The following is a 16,516-nucleotide window of genomic DNA, read 5'->3' as shown; positions in this document are numbered from 1 at the left end:
TCGAACAGAAACAAGTTTTAATTCATTGAAAAGTGCAGCAGTGCACAGGGTCCTCTGAAGGGCACTTTCTAAGTGACAGGTGACAGAGCCGGGGCAGAGTGACTTCCAGGACACCTGGTGCTAAGGAGAGAATTTCCAAGTTCATCAGGCAGAAAGAGCTGGTGAACTAAAGCCTGCAGTGTGCGCCTGCCCAGTGAAGCTCAGCTGAGGGCCCTCGGCTTCCTCCTGAGGATTCTGGCCTGTTTTCTTTTGTTTAAAAAAAAAAGAAAAAGAAAAAATAGAAAAAAACCGCTGTCTGTAGACAGTTGCAAGTTTAAGATTATCTCAGAGATGAAGGTGTACCCTCCACAGCTACCTTACTATTTTGTACAAAACCCCTAGCGCTGACAATTCAGGTGTTTGCGACAGTGCCACTTGTCAAACCCAACGACACTCTAAGCGTGCCCTTTACTTTGTGTCTGAGGGACAGCTTTAAGACATTAAGTCTTTTAAGGCAAAATCCCTGCGTTCCACATTGGTTTTATGGTTCTCTATTTTGAAGACACTGGCAGACACCTCCAAGGGAGACATCAGATTACAAGGCCCTTAGGTGGGAAGCTGTGCATGCTGTGGTCTGTTGGGGTAAACTGAGGTCCACTCCAGTGTCAGCAGGACCAGCACCATGCCCCACCCCCTGGACATGTCACCTAAAGTAAGGGCAGCGAGGTAGAGACACTCGTGGTGGCTCACGCCACTCTGGCTTCATTCACCTGCTTCTAGGCGCTGCCCCGAAACTGAAGGCGATGGCGCCACAGCCCAAGGCCTGGTGAGAGCAGCTGGGTTTGTACTGGGGACAGCTACGGTCACCCTCACTAATGCAGAAGACAGTGTTGTGAAGGAAGCCAGTTCCCATCCTCTCCCTCCAAGGCGGCCACAGCAGAGCGTCCATCCACTGTCTGTCTCAGTACCACTGCAGTTGCTGGGGTCACATGAGGTAAAGGAATCAACTCCATGGCTACTGCCCCAACATGGCCTCTGGGATCCCAAAAGTGGCTTCTAGCTGTGTGTTCCAAGTGTTTAAAGCTGGGCAGAGGCCGTGTAAAGCTAAAATCACGTACTGCCTACACAGATCAGGTTAAAACCACGCATCTCCCTCCTCCTCTGCTGCCCCACCAGCACTAGGCCCCACCACGGAAATGTCAGAGTGGAACTGGTCTTGAGCTAAGGAACAGGAGGATGCAGTTCTGGGCAACAAGGAACCTTGGACAGGGAACACCAACTGAACCCTAGTTGGTCAAGACTCTGGAGACTCAAGAGCTTACATGGGGGGGGGGGTGGGCGGGGGCAGGTGGGACAAAGCAGCTGGTCCTTCACATCAGCCCTGAGTCACCCACTATGTTAAATGAGAAAGGCAGCTAACTACAGCCAGTCACAATGACATCTTGCGGCACTGACACTTGAGAACCCCTGGACAGGCACTTCTCTGTGCAGCCCTTCAACCTGCTTGGCCAAGCCTGCTCTGCACTGGTCTCTGGTACTCATGAAGCATGCTAGCCCTTCCCTTTGGTGTGCCTTCTCTCTAGGGCTTCTGAGCACGCAGCATGGTTGGAGCCACTGAGGAGCTGATGGCTCCGAGAGCTAGGGGGATTCACCTATAACCCTACACAGCCTCTGGCTGCACCAGCACAGCCCAGGGTCCCAGCAGAACAGAGCAGAGCTTGGCTGACAAGGGGCATGTTTACCACGACCATGTTGTGAACACCACTTCTCCACAGACAGTTCTTTGCAGGGCTGTGTGTGTTTGATGGTGAGGCTCAGTTTGAGATGCTATACAGGGCTGTAGATTTGGGGCTAGCCACATACCAAAAGGCCTTTTCTTTCTGCCCTAAAGTATTGCCATTTATCTGAATAGTTTGACAAATTCAGACTTGACCACGTGGGAGGTCATCACACATTGTGCCCACCCGAGGTGAAGGGACATGGAGAGGACAAAGACCTCAGGAGTGTTGGTTGTCATCTGAAGGAAGAGACAGTCAGCCGCTTCAACACGGGGTTGGAGTCACAGTACTGGAAGTCAGCTGACCAGTGGGGGGATTTTTCAAATAGGAATTGAACGGCCAGGCCAGAGCTCTTCCAGGCACGGCTCCTGCTGCAACCACTTCACGAGAAAGGGGTGTGTGAGGATCCAACGCAGAGGCTGGCGAGGTCCCTACAGAGGGTGCTTCGAGAACCTTCTCGTTCTGACGCTGCCGTGATTGCTGAACATGAGACGCAGGTCAAACCTGTATCTGAGGGAAGGAAAAGGACAGCACATGAACTCTAGCTAGCCATGGGGACTTCGTGGCACACTCTCCAGCAGAGTGGGCAAGAGGGGCTGATACACTACAAGGAGCTAGTCAGAGGAGGCTGTGATCTAAAGGTGGTTTCTGAAGGTGAGAATATTTCCGCACAAACTGTGAGTTGAGAGAACAAGGTTAATGGTAAAAAAGCAGGGGGTTCTTAAAAAAAAAAAATTGCTATACAGCCCTAGCCGGCCTGGAAATCCTACTCAGACTAGGCTGTTCTCAGACTCACAGAGCTGCTACCTCAGTCTCGAGTGCTGGGACTAAAGGCAGGTGGTTAAGGGAGGAACGGCGAATTCTAATGTAGAAAGAATCCCGGTGGCTGCGCTGACCCTCAGAGTTCCACTGCAGGTTCACGATCTCCTCCTCTTTAGACCACCAGCACTTAAGAGCACACAGCACATGGACCTCAGATGCATGCCTGAGCCTGTCTCATGAAGCTAAACAACTCCAAATGTCTCTGGTCACCAAACACAGGCATTCATGGAAAATGTATGGACGCTCAAAGCACAGGCTCAACAGCAACAGTTAGGACTCTGGATATAAAGAGCACAGACTGGCCAGAGATGGGCTTTCCATGCTGAGCAGAAACACACTGCGTGGAATTCACGCTGGCTCCTGCTTGTGGCCAGTTTCTGTAGCAACGCGTTATAAGGAGCCAGATGACAGGCACAGGCTGTGGAGCATTTGGCCACAGACAGTGTGTGATGGACGTGTGTGGCTGGGTTCCACAGCTGTGCCTACAGGATCTAGCCCGATGACCCTACTGCAGAGGACTCTGTAAAACCAAATGTTTGGTAGGAAAGAATAACCTGGGATGATAAGTTAAAAACACACCGGTTGGTGTTTACATAGCTCAGGTCAATAGGAGCACACAAAGCCAGCGTCTTCCTTATTATATAAATATGCATCCGGAGTGAATTATAAAGACTGCTTTGGGTTAAACAGTGCTGGGGAAGCAGGGTCATGCTGCATCCATTCTTCAGAGGGACCCCTGGGCAAATCGTGCGTCTGGTTAACTTCCTGACGTGAAATGTGTGTGTGTGTGTTGGGGGGGGGGGGGGGGGGAGGACTCTCTGGAAAGCAGGCAATGACCCAGAAGAAACAAGACAGCACCACAGCCTCCCTGGTCTGGCCGGCCAGACGCTGCGGCAGGTCTGTGCTCCAGCAGCAGTCACTGGGGCTGGTGGCCATGCATCAGAACCCCAGAGAGTCCTTCCCTCTGCTTTCAAGGGTTCAATTCCCAGAGCCAGCCAAAGAACATATGGTTAAAAGTATTAAGTTCATTTGGATGGCTATGTCATTGTGAGCTGATGTCTGTGACTTCTGAGAATGACCTGTTTCCAAGAGGGTGGAGGCCGGACAGTGAAAATGGCTGGGCAGCCTTACTACACAAATTTGTTTATGCTAGATAAGATGGCATTGTCTCTTTATACAGTTGCCTAGCTATTTAAATCTCATTCTCTCTCTCTCTCCCCCCCTTCATCTTAGCAAGGCACAGTGGTGCACCTTTAATCCCAGAAGCACCCAGCGTGGCTAAGACAGAGAGACCTGTCTCTAAACAAAACAAAAAGCTAAGCTGGGGCTTGAACTGAGGGCTCTCTGAGTGCGGCGGTCCTGTTGGGGCAGTCTGGGGTCTGTTTCTGGCTGTGTGTGCCGGGTAACGGCCCACAATCCACTTTCTCTACACATGTTCGTTCATCTCTGACTTGGAGAGCAGATGAAAGCAATGAGAAGAAGGAAGAGTCAGTCACACCTCATCGCACGTCACTGCTCATGAGAGCTGAAACAATCCTTTCCCAGAGACATGCTGATTTAATCATTAAACCCTAAAGCATAAAATCACAGCATGCTTCTCACTGATGCAGCGTGAATGCATGGGCTGCAGCAGTCAGTGTTCTGCAGACACAGTACTGTAGAAGGTTCCAGAGTGTGAGGCACACACGACTTTACAGGTAAGGACTGTCATTCACATTCAACATGCGCAGTGGGTTTCCATTCAGAACGCACCTCAGTTCATATCTGTTTTCAGTCGTGTTTCATACACTGGATTTCTAAGGAATGAAGCGGTCTGCTCTTGAAATGCTAGGATCAGGGTAGCACTAGGCCAGAGCGGACTGTGTGACCAAGCAGAGCTCTGGGAACAGGAGAGCAGGGCTGAGCTTGTGGACTCAGCAGCCACTGGTAGCAGAGAGCCAAGTCCCAGCATAACAAGCCGACACAGCAAGAACACAGGATTCCCTCAAAAAGCAGAAAAATAAACACAGCTCAAAGTGTGTGTGGGGGAGCCAACAGCCTCCCTTTGTCTTCCAGAAGAGCAGGACCTCTAGGGACAGCACGGGGACACTTACCCCGGATCAAAAACCCCTGGAGTGCGGCAGGTTGGCCCTGAGCAGGACTGGAGCATCATCAAGCGATAGTTCATCTTCCCCAAAAGCTCAGGGTCTATAGTTTTAGCAATGTTGGTGATTTGGTCTGGGTCTGCAGTTATATTATAGACTTCTACGAACACCTAGGGGAAGAAAGGAAGGAGCAAAGGGAAAAAAACCAAAGGTTATATTGAGAATATTCCTAAGGCAATTATTTCTAAATGGAAAGGGAAGTACAGAAAAACCAAGGCCCATCCATCAGGGGGCTAAGGCTTCACGATCCACACATTCGCATACTGTTGGGGTTCACCTGCACTGGACACACAGCCCATGATGAACTGCGGTCACCTGTCCACTACACACTCTAGAAGTGAACACGAAGTGAGCCCTCGATGGCCTGGCCTCAGTACCAAGACAGTATTGCAGGAACTCGGTGAGGGGAGTGCGGAAAGCCATGTCTGCCTCAGAACCTGGGGGTTCAAGTGAGGATGGAGGTGAGAACTGCGCTGACTTCTGGCCCCTGAATCATTTCCTATTTTAAAAAGTAGTCGGGGCTATTTCTTGCCAGCAGGGAAGGCGACAGCTGTCTTGTCTACGGCAGCCTTATCTCTAATGTAGACTGTCTGGCATCGGTGCCTCCCTCTCATCCGCATATGGTTCTCCAGGACATGCGAGGTGAGCGCTGCCCTCAGTCTACCGTGCAATGGTACCAAACAGATAAACACAGGGAAGGCCAGCTCAGCTCAAGCAAAGACTGTGCTGCTGAGCTGCCAGGAAGGGGCAGTCCCCTTCTGAAGAAGGCAGTGAGCATTTACTTCCTACGGTAAGAGGGGGCCAGACTGGGTATGCAAGCACCTGCTGAGCTCAGTGTGACTGCAAGGCCCCGTGTCCTCGGGACCCTTCAGGTGATCCACAGTTATCAGTGTGGCCAAGTCCCGTCTTCTCCCAAGGATGGCCCACCACTCTAATAACAGACAGCATTGGCTTGTGCTGTGTGAGCCAAGGGAGCTTCCGGGTATGTAAGATGCTGGCCAGCCTGTTGGGAATGTCCCAGTTCCTCTCTGTAGACGCTGAAGTGCTCACTTTTCGCCCACAGACCAGGCGTGTGTCATTCTGAGAAAGTCAGCTGTGCACTTAAAGAGTAGGGTGGTGAGGAGAGAAGGCTCCATTGAGAAGAGTCAGAGAATGAAGCCTGTCTGTATAGGACTGCCTTGAGACTGCAGAGAAGAAACTTACCTTCCCTGGGTAGTGCTGGGACCGCTCAATGCCACCAGGCCCAAGTCCCCCTTACCTCCTGGTCGTCAAACTCGCAATACTGCAGGTTCCACAGTGACGACAGCGTCCTCACACAAGCATAGGTGTTGTTGTAGGCGTCTTCACACACACAGTCTGGGAAACATTGCTGGGGGAAGTTTACAAGTTAAATGAGGATCACTCTGACAGTAACAGAATCTCATGTCGGCCCAGCCGGCTGAAGCTAGTCATGAGGGAAGGGAAACCACATATCAAATGAATCTCTCTGAAGGACGATCTGGAATGATCATCCTGGGGTGAGAAGAAAAATGCAGAGTGCCCCGAGATCTCAGTGCTACAAAGGACCAAACCCCATGTTCTCCACAGGCTCTCCAGTCCACAGTGGGCTGTGTCTAAAATGTGGGCAACCCCCCCCCCCCAACCAGGACCTTTGCTGGCCTGAAGTAGAAATCCATTGGTCTCTGCCTTCCAAGACCTAGGATGACAATACTGTGTGCCTGCACTGGGCTGGGTCCTTTACTCAGAACACTGAGTGACAGGAGACCCAAGGCTCAGTTCCCCAAAGCCAGTCAATGTGGCTGTTACATCTGTGTGACCTGCGGGGTTGCCACCAGTGTAAGGCATGTGATGGCACACGGGGCAAACCCCATCTCTCCATCAGTCCTGACAGTGTGCCCTGGGGAGTGGGTAAGGTGAGGGGGGTGGGGCCTGATGCCAGGACCAGCCAAACAGCATCAGTCGGGTGGCGAGAAAGCCGCGATCCAAGACAAGCTCTACTTACAGACACTCCAGGACTCAAGGAAGGGCAGGTCGGGTCAGTGATGTTACGGCCTTCTCCTTGGTATTCCACCAGGACATCTGACCTCCAGGTTAAGTTGCTGGCTCCTTTCTAGGAAAAAGAGCAGAGGTGGTTTCTGCGAGGCATGGCTCTCACTGTCTGCCTGCGGGGCCTTTGGACAGGAGTGAAGAGCATGGACGTGATGGTTTCTGGGATTTACAGTCTATAAAGGGGCTTAGAATGTTTTATAGCCCTCTACAGGGGAGTAGTGAGGCAGGCTGAATGGAAGCCGGTAGCTAACAAGAGCTGACAGTGGTCCAGGCTGCTCCAAACCAGGGTCCGTGTGAATAGTGCCTAGCGGAGAGGAATAGTGCCTACGAGTGCAGGCCTGAGAGGGATGGGCAGTGTGCGGTGCAGATCCTGAGTACCACCCACATGTCATGTGCATTCCGTGTTGCATATTAGCAGTGTGGAGAGAGGCTGCAGCATTTGAAACACACACATTTGAGGCAGACATATGAATACTGGAGAAGGCAGGCTCTAGAACAGGAGAAAGTGTGAGATCAAAAGCAGATGACTTCAGGAATTCAGGATAGCAGAGAACATGGATCTAGGGGGGTCATGAACCCTAGCTTCCAAGAGGAGGAAGCAGGAACAGGTTGGGGTGGACAGCCAGGGGCTAAATGCCAGGAGGCCCCAAGCAGCAGGCAAGCTGGGCCCAGGGGACAAGCCTGCAACACCAGTTACTTGGGAGGCTGAGGCATGAGGAATGACGAGCCCAGTTTGATCACTGGGCAACATACTGAGACCCCTCTCTGCAGAGTAAGAGGCAGGAGATGGTTAGGAAGGGCAGAGTAAGGCCGCATGAGTCTGATTGGACCTGCCTTCGGCCTTTTCCTGTTCATCTCTAGATCCTGTCCTTGGCTGGTGTGGTTCTAACATCAGCAACAATAAATATAAGCCTTTTAAATCAGGGGAGAACAGTTTAGGTTTTAGCAAGTCCACGGTCATCCCTGGTGTCAGTTGAGAACCATAGCTCTAAAGACCACTAAAGCTGGAAGCCCTAGAGGGGTGGGTGCTAGCCTGTGCTGAAGCTGGAAGCCCTAGAGGGGTGGGTGCTAGCCTGTGCTGAAGGTGGAAGCCCTAGAGGGGAGGGTGCTAGCCTGTGCTGAAGCTGGAAGCCCTAGAGGGGTGGGTGCTAGCCTGTGCATGGCCTTGAATGCCAGGAAAGGGATTCAAATGAGTATTGCTTAACTCGTGGCTACATTCAAACCTGAGCAAAACTCTGCAGGTCCAGGTTTCAAATTATGAGTCAGTGGAGACTGCAGAAGTGCCCCTTCTTCCTTGTTCAAGCTGCCAGAGCTGGGGAGAGCTTATCTGTCACACGTGGGTAGACCTGAGTCCCACACTTATGTGTCAAGTGTCCAGAGGACCAGGTTATGGCCCATGCCAATTAAATCAGCAGCTCTCATGGAGGGGTGGCCCAACACTAGGATCTCATTTCCCTAGGTGACTCTAACAGGGACCAGGGTGAGACTCAGTGTCCAAATAATATCCCACGAGACATCTCCCAGGGCACCCGAGGCAGCTAGTATTCAGTTGGGAGTCATGCTCTATGCTCCTCAGACCAGGAACAAAGAGAAAAGACGCCTACTTGTGCCCCCTTTGTGCAGACCTGCAGAAAAGAGCAGAAGAAACTCCCCAGACGTCCCTGTCAGTTTGCAGAAATCTGTAAGAAGCATCAAGAGGTGGAAGACAACATCTGGGAAAGAAGTTAAACGACAGAGCTAGAGCCCCACAGATACCAACGGAGGAGAGACAGACAGACGGGTCATGATGTAGTTAGGTAATGGAGGATCAGGTAGCTGAGAACAATATGGATCCATCTTGCAAACAACGCTGAATTCTCAAAAAGCCCAGACAGATCCACTGCAGAATCGTGTGTGTGTGTGCTGGAGAACGAGCCCAAGGCCTTTATATGCTGTGCAAGTGCTCCACCATGAGCCGCACCCGCAATCCTGCCAATCTACAATCTTTCCACCCACTCTCGGGGCAGTAAACTAGCCGGACAGTGATTTCCCCGACCCTCGTAAATAGTGTGCAAACGCCCTCCATGCCTCAGACTTCTGAGACACTGGGCTTTAATCTTTAGTCTTTGCCACTCTGAGGTGACACAGACCTTCTTACTTCAGCCTGTTTGATGACAGTGAGGTGACCACAGTGACCTGAGCCATTCCTCCATTTCATAGGTGGCTGGTTACTCAGAGCTCTCTGGTTTATTTCTATTGGGATGTCAACCTCTCTTTCTAAGCCCTCACATGCCATCAACTGTCCTCCTGGACGGAACCTGGATGACCCTTCAGTCACCTTGGTTTGTTCATGGAGGGGAGGGGAGAGAATACAGAAAGCTGAGATGACAAGTGGTCTGTCCCATCAGTCAGCCAAGTTTGTTTTTTTGTTTTTTTGTTTTTTTTTGGGACAGGGTTTCTCTGTGTAGCCCTGGATATCTTAGAACTCATTCTGTAGACCAGGCTGGCCTCAAACTTATAGTGATCCATCAGCCTCTGCTTCCCAAGGGTTGGGATTGAAGGTGTGCACCACCACCGCCCAATGTCATCTTTCCTTTAGGAAGCGCCTTCCCACCACATGGCGAGAGACAAATCCTGTCCTTTGACTACCAGGTTTAGGAATTTTACTTTGTCTACCTGGGTTTCCTCAGAGCTTGGGCTCTGTTGATTGTACTCACCAGAATGGGTACTAAGGACACTCCATCCATCTGCGTCTTATTCAGGTCATAGCCAGCAAGGTCTAGGATCGTGGGGCCCAAGTCAATATTCGAGACCAGCATCTGATGAGCAAAGAAAACAGGATGGGACACAGCTGGTCTCATCTTCCCTTTCCCTCTAATAAACCCGAGCCACCCACCAGAAACCCACGGCACCATCGCTTTCCCATAACCCAGTTCCAGACACTCAACTGCAACTTAAACACGAGCTTATCAGGTGCACATGCGAATGCACGTGGGAAGCTGTGATGATGGTCTTACCACATGGTTACTAGCAGACCATCTGAAAGACTCCTGCAGTCTCCTCACCACGGCTCATGGGAGCACTGTTGACTACTGCGGCAACCTGACATTCACATTCGTTCACTAGACTTGACCTCACATGCATTCCTAGCATTTTAAAAAGATTTATGTATTTTATGTACGTGGTTTTGCCTGTACAGATGTAAATGCACCACAAGCATGCAGTGCCCAGTCAGAAGAGGGCCAGGTGTTGTTCTTCTAAGACAGTTTTTTACTGGCCTGGGTTTACAGCAAGCCTTAGAGAGCCTTTGGGTCCCCACCTCCCGCCTCCTCTGTGCTGAGATCACAGGCTTTTCTATGTGGATTCTGAGGAACAAACTCAGGTCCTCGTATCTATGTGCGGCTTAGCCTACAGAGTGAGCTCCAGGGCAGAGAGACCTTGTCTCAAAAAAAGCCCCTGAGAAGCCAGGCCCAGTGGTGCACATCTTTAATCCCAGCACATGTAAGGCTGAGACAGGCGGATCTCTGGGAGACAGAGACCTGGTTGGTCTACAGAGTGGGTTCTAGGACAGCCAGAAATACATTGCGAGACCCCGTCTTAAAGCAAGAGGGCGACCAGCTCCCAGGACCTCGCTTGGGGCTGTCCTCTGGCCATGTACACAGTCTCGAGGGCGCACACCCACAACAGTCTCTGAAACTAGGAAGGAAACTTAATTTTAGGCAGTCAAACATGAGATTAGAAAAATCAATTAACTGTCATTTTTAATTTAAAACCAAACCAGAAGGGCCTGTATGAAAAGCGGGGCTCAGATTTCCTGGTAGCTGGGAGAGCCAGGGATGCACAAGCTGGTGCTGAATACATTAGCGCGCCCGGCAGATGTCGTGGGTTACCACGCCACGGAGACACCTCAGGGAGCAGCAATCCATATGTCACTGAGAAAGCTCACCAGAGCTGTCCCCAGAGATTCCTGCCAGACCCCTGGGTGAACCGAGCAGCTGGCTCACAGTTGGTAAGTCTGCCTATAACAATGGAAGAGATCACCATAGGAGGGAACACAAGCCCCTGAGCCGGCCCATAGGCCATGGGGCAGTCAACGCAGGGTGTAAGAGAAACTGTAAATACCAAACAATAAAAATCCAAAAAAAAAAAGGTGACTGCTAGTCTCACGCACACACACAAAAACAACTCACTTTTAATTCCAGAGCCGCATGATGGGAGATACTTCCTAATGGACTTCTCCTCAGTGGCAAGGCCTGTCAGTTCCAGTACAAATCACTACAATTGGGCTTAAGTACCACAAACATACATGTGTTCCCATATACACACAGTCACTGTGTCCTCTCTAAATAGGACATGATTTTTTTCCTATGAAGTAGATGGTTTCAAAATGTACACGTACTGTATGAGATCCAGAGACCTTTCGTGAATACAGATTATGAGCAGAAAATTAACTGAATCTACCATTGGTCTCACAAGTGTATACAATCCTGCAAAATTACTGAAAACAAGGGGATGTGCTCTCAGAACACAGTCAGGTTTCCAGACACTTAGCTCTGAGATTAAACAACCATGTAGGGCTACCTAAGGCAAGTCACACAGCACCCCAGAAGGCACCAAGGGTTCATTTGGCAAAAGAGCTTGGAGTCTATGAGAGTCTAGCGCCACCAAAGCTAAGTGGCAGCATTGGATCTGCCTTTAGTTTCTCTAGGTAGGAAGAAGCCCAGGGTGTCAGCCAGTAGAGATGAAGGTAGCTGGAGAGATGGCTCAACGGCTAAGAGCACTTGCTGCTCTCTCAGCGAGCTTGAGTTCAGTTCCCAGTACCCAGTTGTGAGCTGGACGGCTCACAACTGCCTCTAGCTCTAGTTCTAGGGTACTGGTTCTCAACTGTCCTCACGCTAGGACCATTGAGTACCATCCTCATGTTGTGGGGACCCCAACCATAAAACTATTTTGTTGCTACTTCATAATTATAATTTTGTTGTTGTTATGAATTATAATATAAATATCTGATATGCAGGATATCTGTTATGCAACCCCAAAGGGGTCACAAGTTGAGAATTGCTGTTCCAACACTGTCCTGGCCTTTGTGGGTACTGCACGCATGCACACACAGAGAGAGAGAGAGAGAGAGAGAGAGAGAGAGAGAGAGAGGGGAAACCTAACACCCTCCCTATCTGAGGACCAGGGAGAGCAGGACTTTCTTTGTCAGGGTCTTAGAGCTAACAGGTAGCCTCCTGACTTCTAATCAGATCTACCTCCTCTGGGCCAGAGCAGTTTTGAAATCGTTCCTTTTCTAAAGCTTCTTTGAGGAACTGCTACTGCAGAATCTAGACCTAGACTGATGTCTCGCCGGGAGGAGAAAAATTGGTCAACTTTGGCTATGACAGACACACTCTATTCCTGCTTCTGAGTAGTGACAGGTAGCTCAGGCCATAGATCAAACAGAGCCACTGGCTGTTTGGTGATCGCCAACACATAGTAATGCTCTCTGACGTTCTTTTTATTTGAAGACTTTTAAAATCTCATGTGTATGAGTGCCATGCAGACATGCCTGCACATATATGTGGGTACCATGTGTGTGCCTGGTGCCAAGGACCCCAGAAAATGGTGCCATCAGATTCCTGACACTGAGCATAAGCCTTCATGTGGGTTCTGGGGGCAGAATTGAGCTGTCTGCCAGGGCAGCCCCTGCTCTGAACTGCTGAGCTCCTCTCTAGACCCCCCACCCCGCTCCCCGGCAGTTCACACTTCTACTGCACACCTGTCAGCCCAGTGAGTGTGACAAAATCCCATGGTGACAACAGACACAGCTCTTCTCAGTCCTGACTCTACTTACTACAAATCCATCTTAACAGTGTGTGTGGACCCCACTGTATGTGAGCGTGAGGTATGACCAGTGTGGGTGAACTCAGTGTATGTGAGCGTGAGGTATGACCACTGTGGGTGAGCCCAGTGTATGTGAGCGTGAGTTATTACCAGTGTGGGTGAGCCCAGTGTACGTGGAATGTGAGGTATGACCAGTGTGGGTGAGCCCAGTGTATGTGAGCGTGAGGTATGACCACTGTGGGTGAGCCCAGTGTATGTGAGCATGAGGTATGACCACTGTGGGTGAGCCCAGTGTATGTGAGCATGAGGTATGACCACTGTGGGTGAGCCCAGTGTATGTGAGCGTGAGTTATTACCAGTGTGGGTGAGCCCAGTGTATGTGGAATGTGAGGTATGACCAGTGTGGGTGAGCCCAGTGTATGTGAGCATGAGGTATGACCACTGTGGGTGAGCCCAGTGTATGTGAGCATGAGGTATGACCACTGTGGGTGAGCCCAGTGTATGTGAGCGTGAGTTATTACCAGTGTGGGTGAGCCCAGTGTACGTGGAATGTGAGGTATGACCAGTGTGGGTGAGCCCAGTGTATGTGAGCATGGAGGTATGACCAGTGTGGGTGAGCCCAGTGTATGTGAGCATGGAGGTATGACCACTGTAGGTGAGCCCAGTGTATGTGGAATGTGAGGTATTATATACTCAGTAGGGGACCACGGAGGAACCAGCAGTAAACAGGATGTGAAGCCAACTGAGAGTGGATGAAGGTATAGAGAGGTATGGATGCCAGGCAGGGGAAAGTGATAAGACTCTTCCTAGGGGAACCCCACTTCCAGAGCCTTTAAAGACAAGCGGGCTGGGGAGCTGAGGTGGACATTTCAGTCAGGAGCAGCAGCCAGTTGTGCCAAAGCTGAGGAGAGGTACGGTTTCCTTGGGAGGGGAAAATGGTCCGTACAAATGCTGCCACCTCCCTTGCCTGCTCTAACATCCTTGCTTTCTCACTGTTCTGCTCGGAGTGCTGGATCCACGGACCATGTAACTCCACTCTCCTCAACATCCAGGTCTCTGCTTCAATGCCCAGAGGCCTCTCCTGGCTAAAGTTTCCTGTCTTCTCAGATGTAAGGATTTAAGAATGTATCTTCCCTGGCTGCTTCTTGCTATGCCCAGGACTTCAGGCAGGCAACGCCGTCATAAAAATGTACTGAGTAAATACCATTGCCAGTGCACGGACTCTGAGTCACACTGTGAATTGCAAGGCAGGGCTCTGCTACTTATTAACTCATGTGAGCTCAGATAATTCCCTTGACCCTTCAGTTCCTTCCTTAATGGGATGGGGTAAGAGGGCATGATCTCACGGGTCCATTCACACAGCACTCAGAACTCCACATGTTGATATGATATAGCTCTGATGATGAACCAGACACCATTTAAATGCTTAGAAGAGGCGCGGTTTGGGATTTGAATATTTGCTTGGCAGAGTAAGCTGATGAAAAGAAGGAACAGTTTGTTCCTCCCGCAGCTGATGGGCACATTTCACTCTGCTCCCTTCAGTTTCTTTCCCACAGAATACAAGAAGTGCACATCCTGCTGAGACAGAACTGGCACTCAGGTCAAATGCCATCCTTAAGATCTGCTGACCTTCCCAGCTTGCCTCCTTTGAGAGGAGTGGCCTGACCAGAAAGCGCCAACACTTGTAGTGGAACAGAGGTCTTGATAAGAGCAAATGTAACACAAATGATGGTTGTGAAGGCCACTCTACCTTTCTGGGAGCGATTTAACAGTGCTGCACCATGACGTGGCAACAGGAAGTAGGTGAAAGGTGGGAGGAAAGCGAGGTGAGCACCAGCACCAGCACCACTGCATACAGCCCACAAGTCCGGGCCTCTGGAAACCCATGTTACAATTTTAGCTTTATGTGTCTGTTCATTTTCTCTGGTCCCAGAGCTTAGGTGACAACGTGAAATCAAGAAGAGAGAAGACATAGCTGGGAGAACCTACTGTCATCTCCTGACCACTAGAGAGACGTGTTCAGGATCAAGGTGGCCACCACTCTAGGAACAGAGTCCCAGTGAAGGACACTGACCAATGGAAGCCACGGAATGTGCTGCCCATTGCAGGCCAGAGGGGACAGAGCAAACAAGCTTAGCAAGGAAAAGAAAGTACGTGTAGACTCCTGAAACTGGGAAGGAGGATTCTGGGAGTTCAGGAAGTGACACGATTCCCAAGCCCCTCCCCTTAAGGTTTATATTAACAAGCAGCAACAATTGGTAGAATGGAGCAGACTCCTTGGTGGAGCTTCCAGCCGGAGAGGGCCCCAGCGAGGTGCCTCTTATCACTCACCGCCCATTCTGGGATAGGCTTTCCAGTGATTAAGCCCCGCGCCATCTCTAAGGAACCCCAGCAAATCACTGACTCATGAGCTTCACCAGGTGGAGCCGCGGCTTTGGTTTCCCATTGGTGCCCTATCTGGGGCGGATGGGCATTTGTTCACAGCCCCTCACTACACTCAGTGAGGTCAGCCCAGCAACAGATGCCCGGGGAGTCCCACGTGCAAAGCTTGGGGTGTCCTGCTGTACCATGAGGGCCCACACCAGGTCTCAATCCACACTGAAAGGGCAATGAAAAGCAGGTGCTGGGTGTCTGTTCTATACCGCAGGCCAATCACAATCCTTCCTTCATGACCTCAGAGGGTGGACTGCGCTGGTGGTCAGCACTTAAGTGCTTGCCAAGAAAGCATGAGGGCCAGAGTTCACATCTCCAGAGTCAAGGTGGGTGTGCAGCCTGACCTCCACTCCAGCTTTGGAAGGTGGAGATGGAGCAGAGCATGCTGGGTAGCAAAACTAGCTTTACCAGTGGGGTCTGAGTTTGACTGACAGCCTACCTCAATGAATATGGTGGGAGAGCAATCAAGAATACAATGGAAGACTGATCAAGGATGATTACTGATATCAACCTTGGGCCTCTACATGTATGCATATACATGTGCATGCATACATATATGCATGTACTGCCCATGTGTACACACATACAGAAAAACATACATTCACACATGCTGTGGGTCAATGGTCTTCTATTGTTTTAATAAAATGCTGATTGGCCAGTAGCCAGGCAGGAAGTATAGGGACAACCAGACAGGAAGTAGAGGCGGGTCAATGAGAACAGGAGAATTCTGGGAAGGAGGAAGCCCATTCCTCTGTAGTCCTGACCTGAACACAGAGGAAGCAAGATGTGACTGCCCCGCTGAATAAAGTACTGAGCCACATGGCTAACACAGATAAGAATAATGGGCTATGTAAGAGTTAATAAGAAGCCTGAGCTAATGGGCCAATCAGTTTATATCTAATTAGACCTCCACGTGATTTCTTTGGGACTTAATAATTGTGGGAACTGGGCAGGACAGAAACCAGGACAACAGGGGGAGACAAGAACAGGAGAATTCTGGTAAGAGGAAAAAGTCAGACTATAGTTGTCACCCAGATGCAGAGGAAGCAAGATGAGACTGCCTCACTGATAAAGGTACCAAGCCACGTGGCTAATACAGACTAGAATTATGGGCTAATATAAATTATAAGAGTTAATAATCAGCCTAAGCTAATAGGCCAACCAGTTTATGATTAATGTAGACCTCTGTGTATTTCTTTGAGATTGAATGGCTGCGGGACCACGCAGGACAGAAACCTCTGTCAACACACACATGAAAGCTGGAAAGAAATAAACCACACAATTTCCGATGGTGACTCTCATGAGAATCTCTAGGGCCGGAAGTAAATCCTGAAATGAACCAAAGCTGTGCACGCTGACATGACATACACACATGGCGGTGGACAGCTGGGGGAGAGAAGAGCCCCACTTTCCAAGGTTCCCAAGGGCAGAAGAGCATTCCCAGGAGTGACTGCCGACTTTTCAAGGCGAGTATGACCTCCACACAGGGTTGGCTGTAGTCAGGCA

General features: G+C 50.4%; 1 protein-coding gene and 1 long non-coding RNA gene across 3 annotated transcripts in view; one reads left to right on the top strand and one right to left on the bottom strand.

The window, feature by feature from the left end:
• Window positions 1-16,516, bottom strand: part of Gns (glucosamine (N-acetyl)-6-sulfatase) — a 34,972-nt gene continuing 18,456 nt past the window's right edge. The window contains exons 10-14 of the mRNA XM_050165475.1: window positions 9,469-9,570; window positions 6,726-6,833; window positions 5,982-6,092; window positions 4,673-4,833; window positions 1-2,267 (exon numbers count right to left, since the gene is read on the bottom strand). Of these exons, the coding sequence (XP_050021432.1) occupies window positions 2,189-2,267; window positions 4,673-4,833; window positions 5,982-6,092; window positions 6,726-6,833; window positions 9,469-9,570 (561 nt within the window). The 3' untranslated portion in view covers window positions 1-2,188. The remainder of the gene's footprint in view (window positions 2,268-4,672; window positions 4,834-5,981; window positions 6,093-6,725; window positions 6,834-9,468; window positions 9,571-16,516) is intronic.
• On the top strand, window positions 9,577-16,515 carry LOC126515653 (uncharacterized). Of its 2 annotated transcripts, none has more exons than XR_007595903.1 (3): window positions 9,577-12,679; window positions 12,804-13,133; window positions 13,218-16,515. It is a non-coding gene; the product is annotated as an uncharacterized lncRNA (long non-coding RNA). The 2 variants fall into 2 exon arrangements; XR_007595902.1 differs by having other exon boundaries at window positions 12,804-13,175.

The sequence above is a fragment of the Alexandromys fortis genome, unplaced genomic scaffold, assembly GCF_014885135.2.
Source record: "Alexandromys fortis isolate MF-2015 unplaced genomic scaffold, M_Fortis_MF-2015_v1.1 scaffold_154, whole genome shotgun sequence".
Classification (NCBI taxonomy): Eukaryota; Metazoa; Chordata; class Mammalia; order Rodentia; family Cricetidae; genus Alexandromys; species Alexandromys fortis.
Note: the sequence above shows the minus strand (reverse complement) of the source record. Positions and strands in the feature narration are given on the sequence as shown.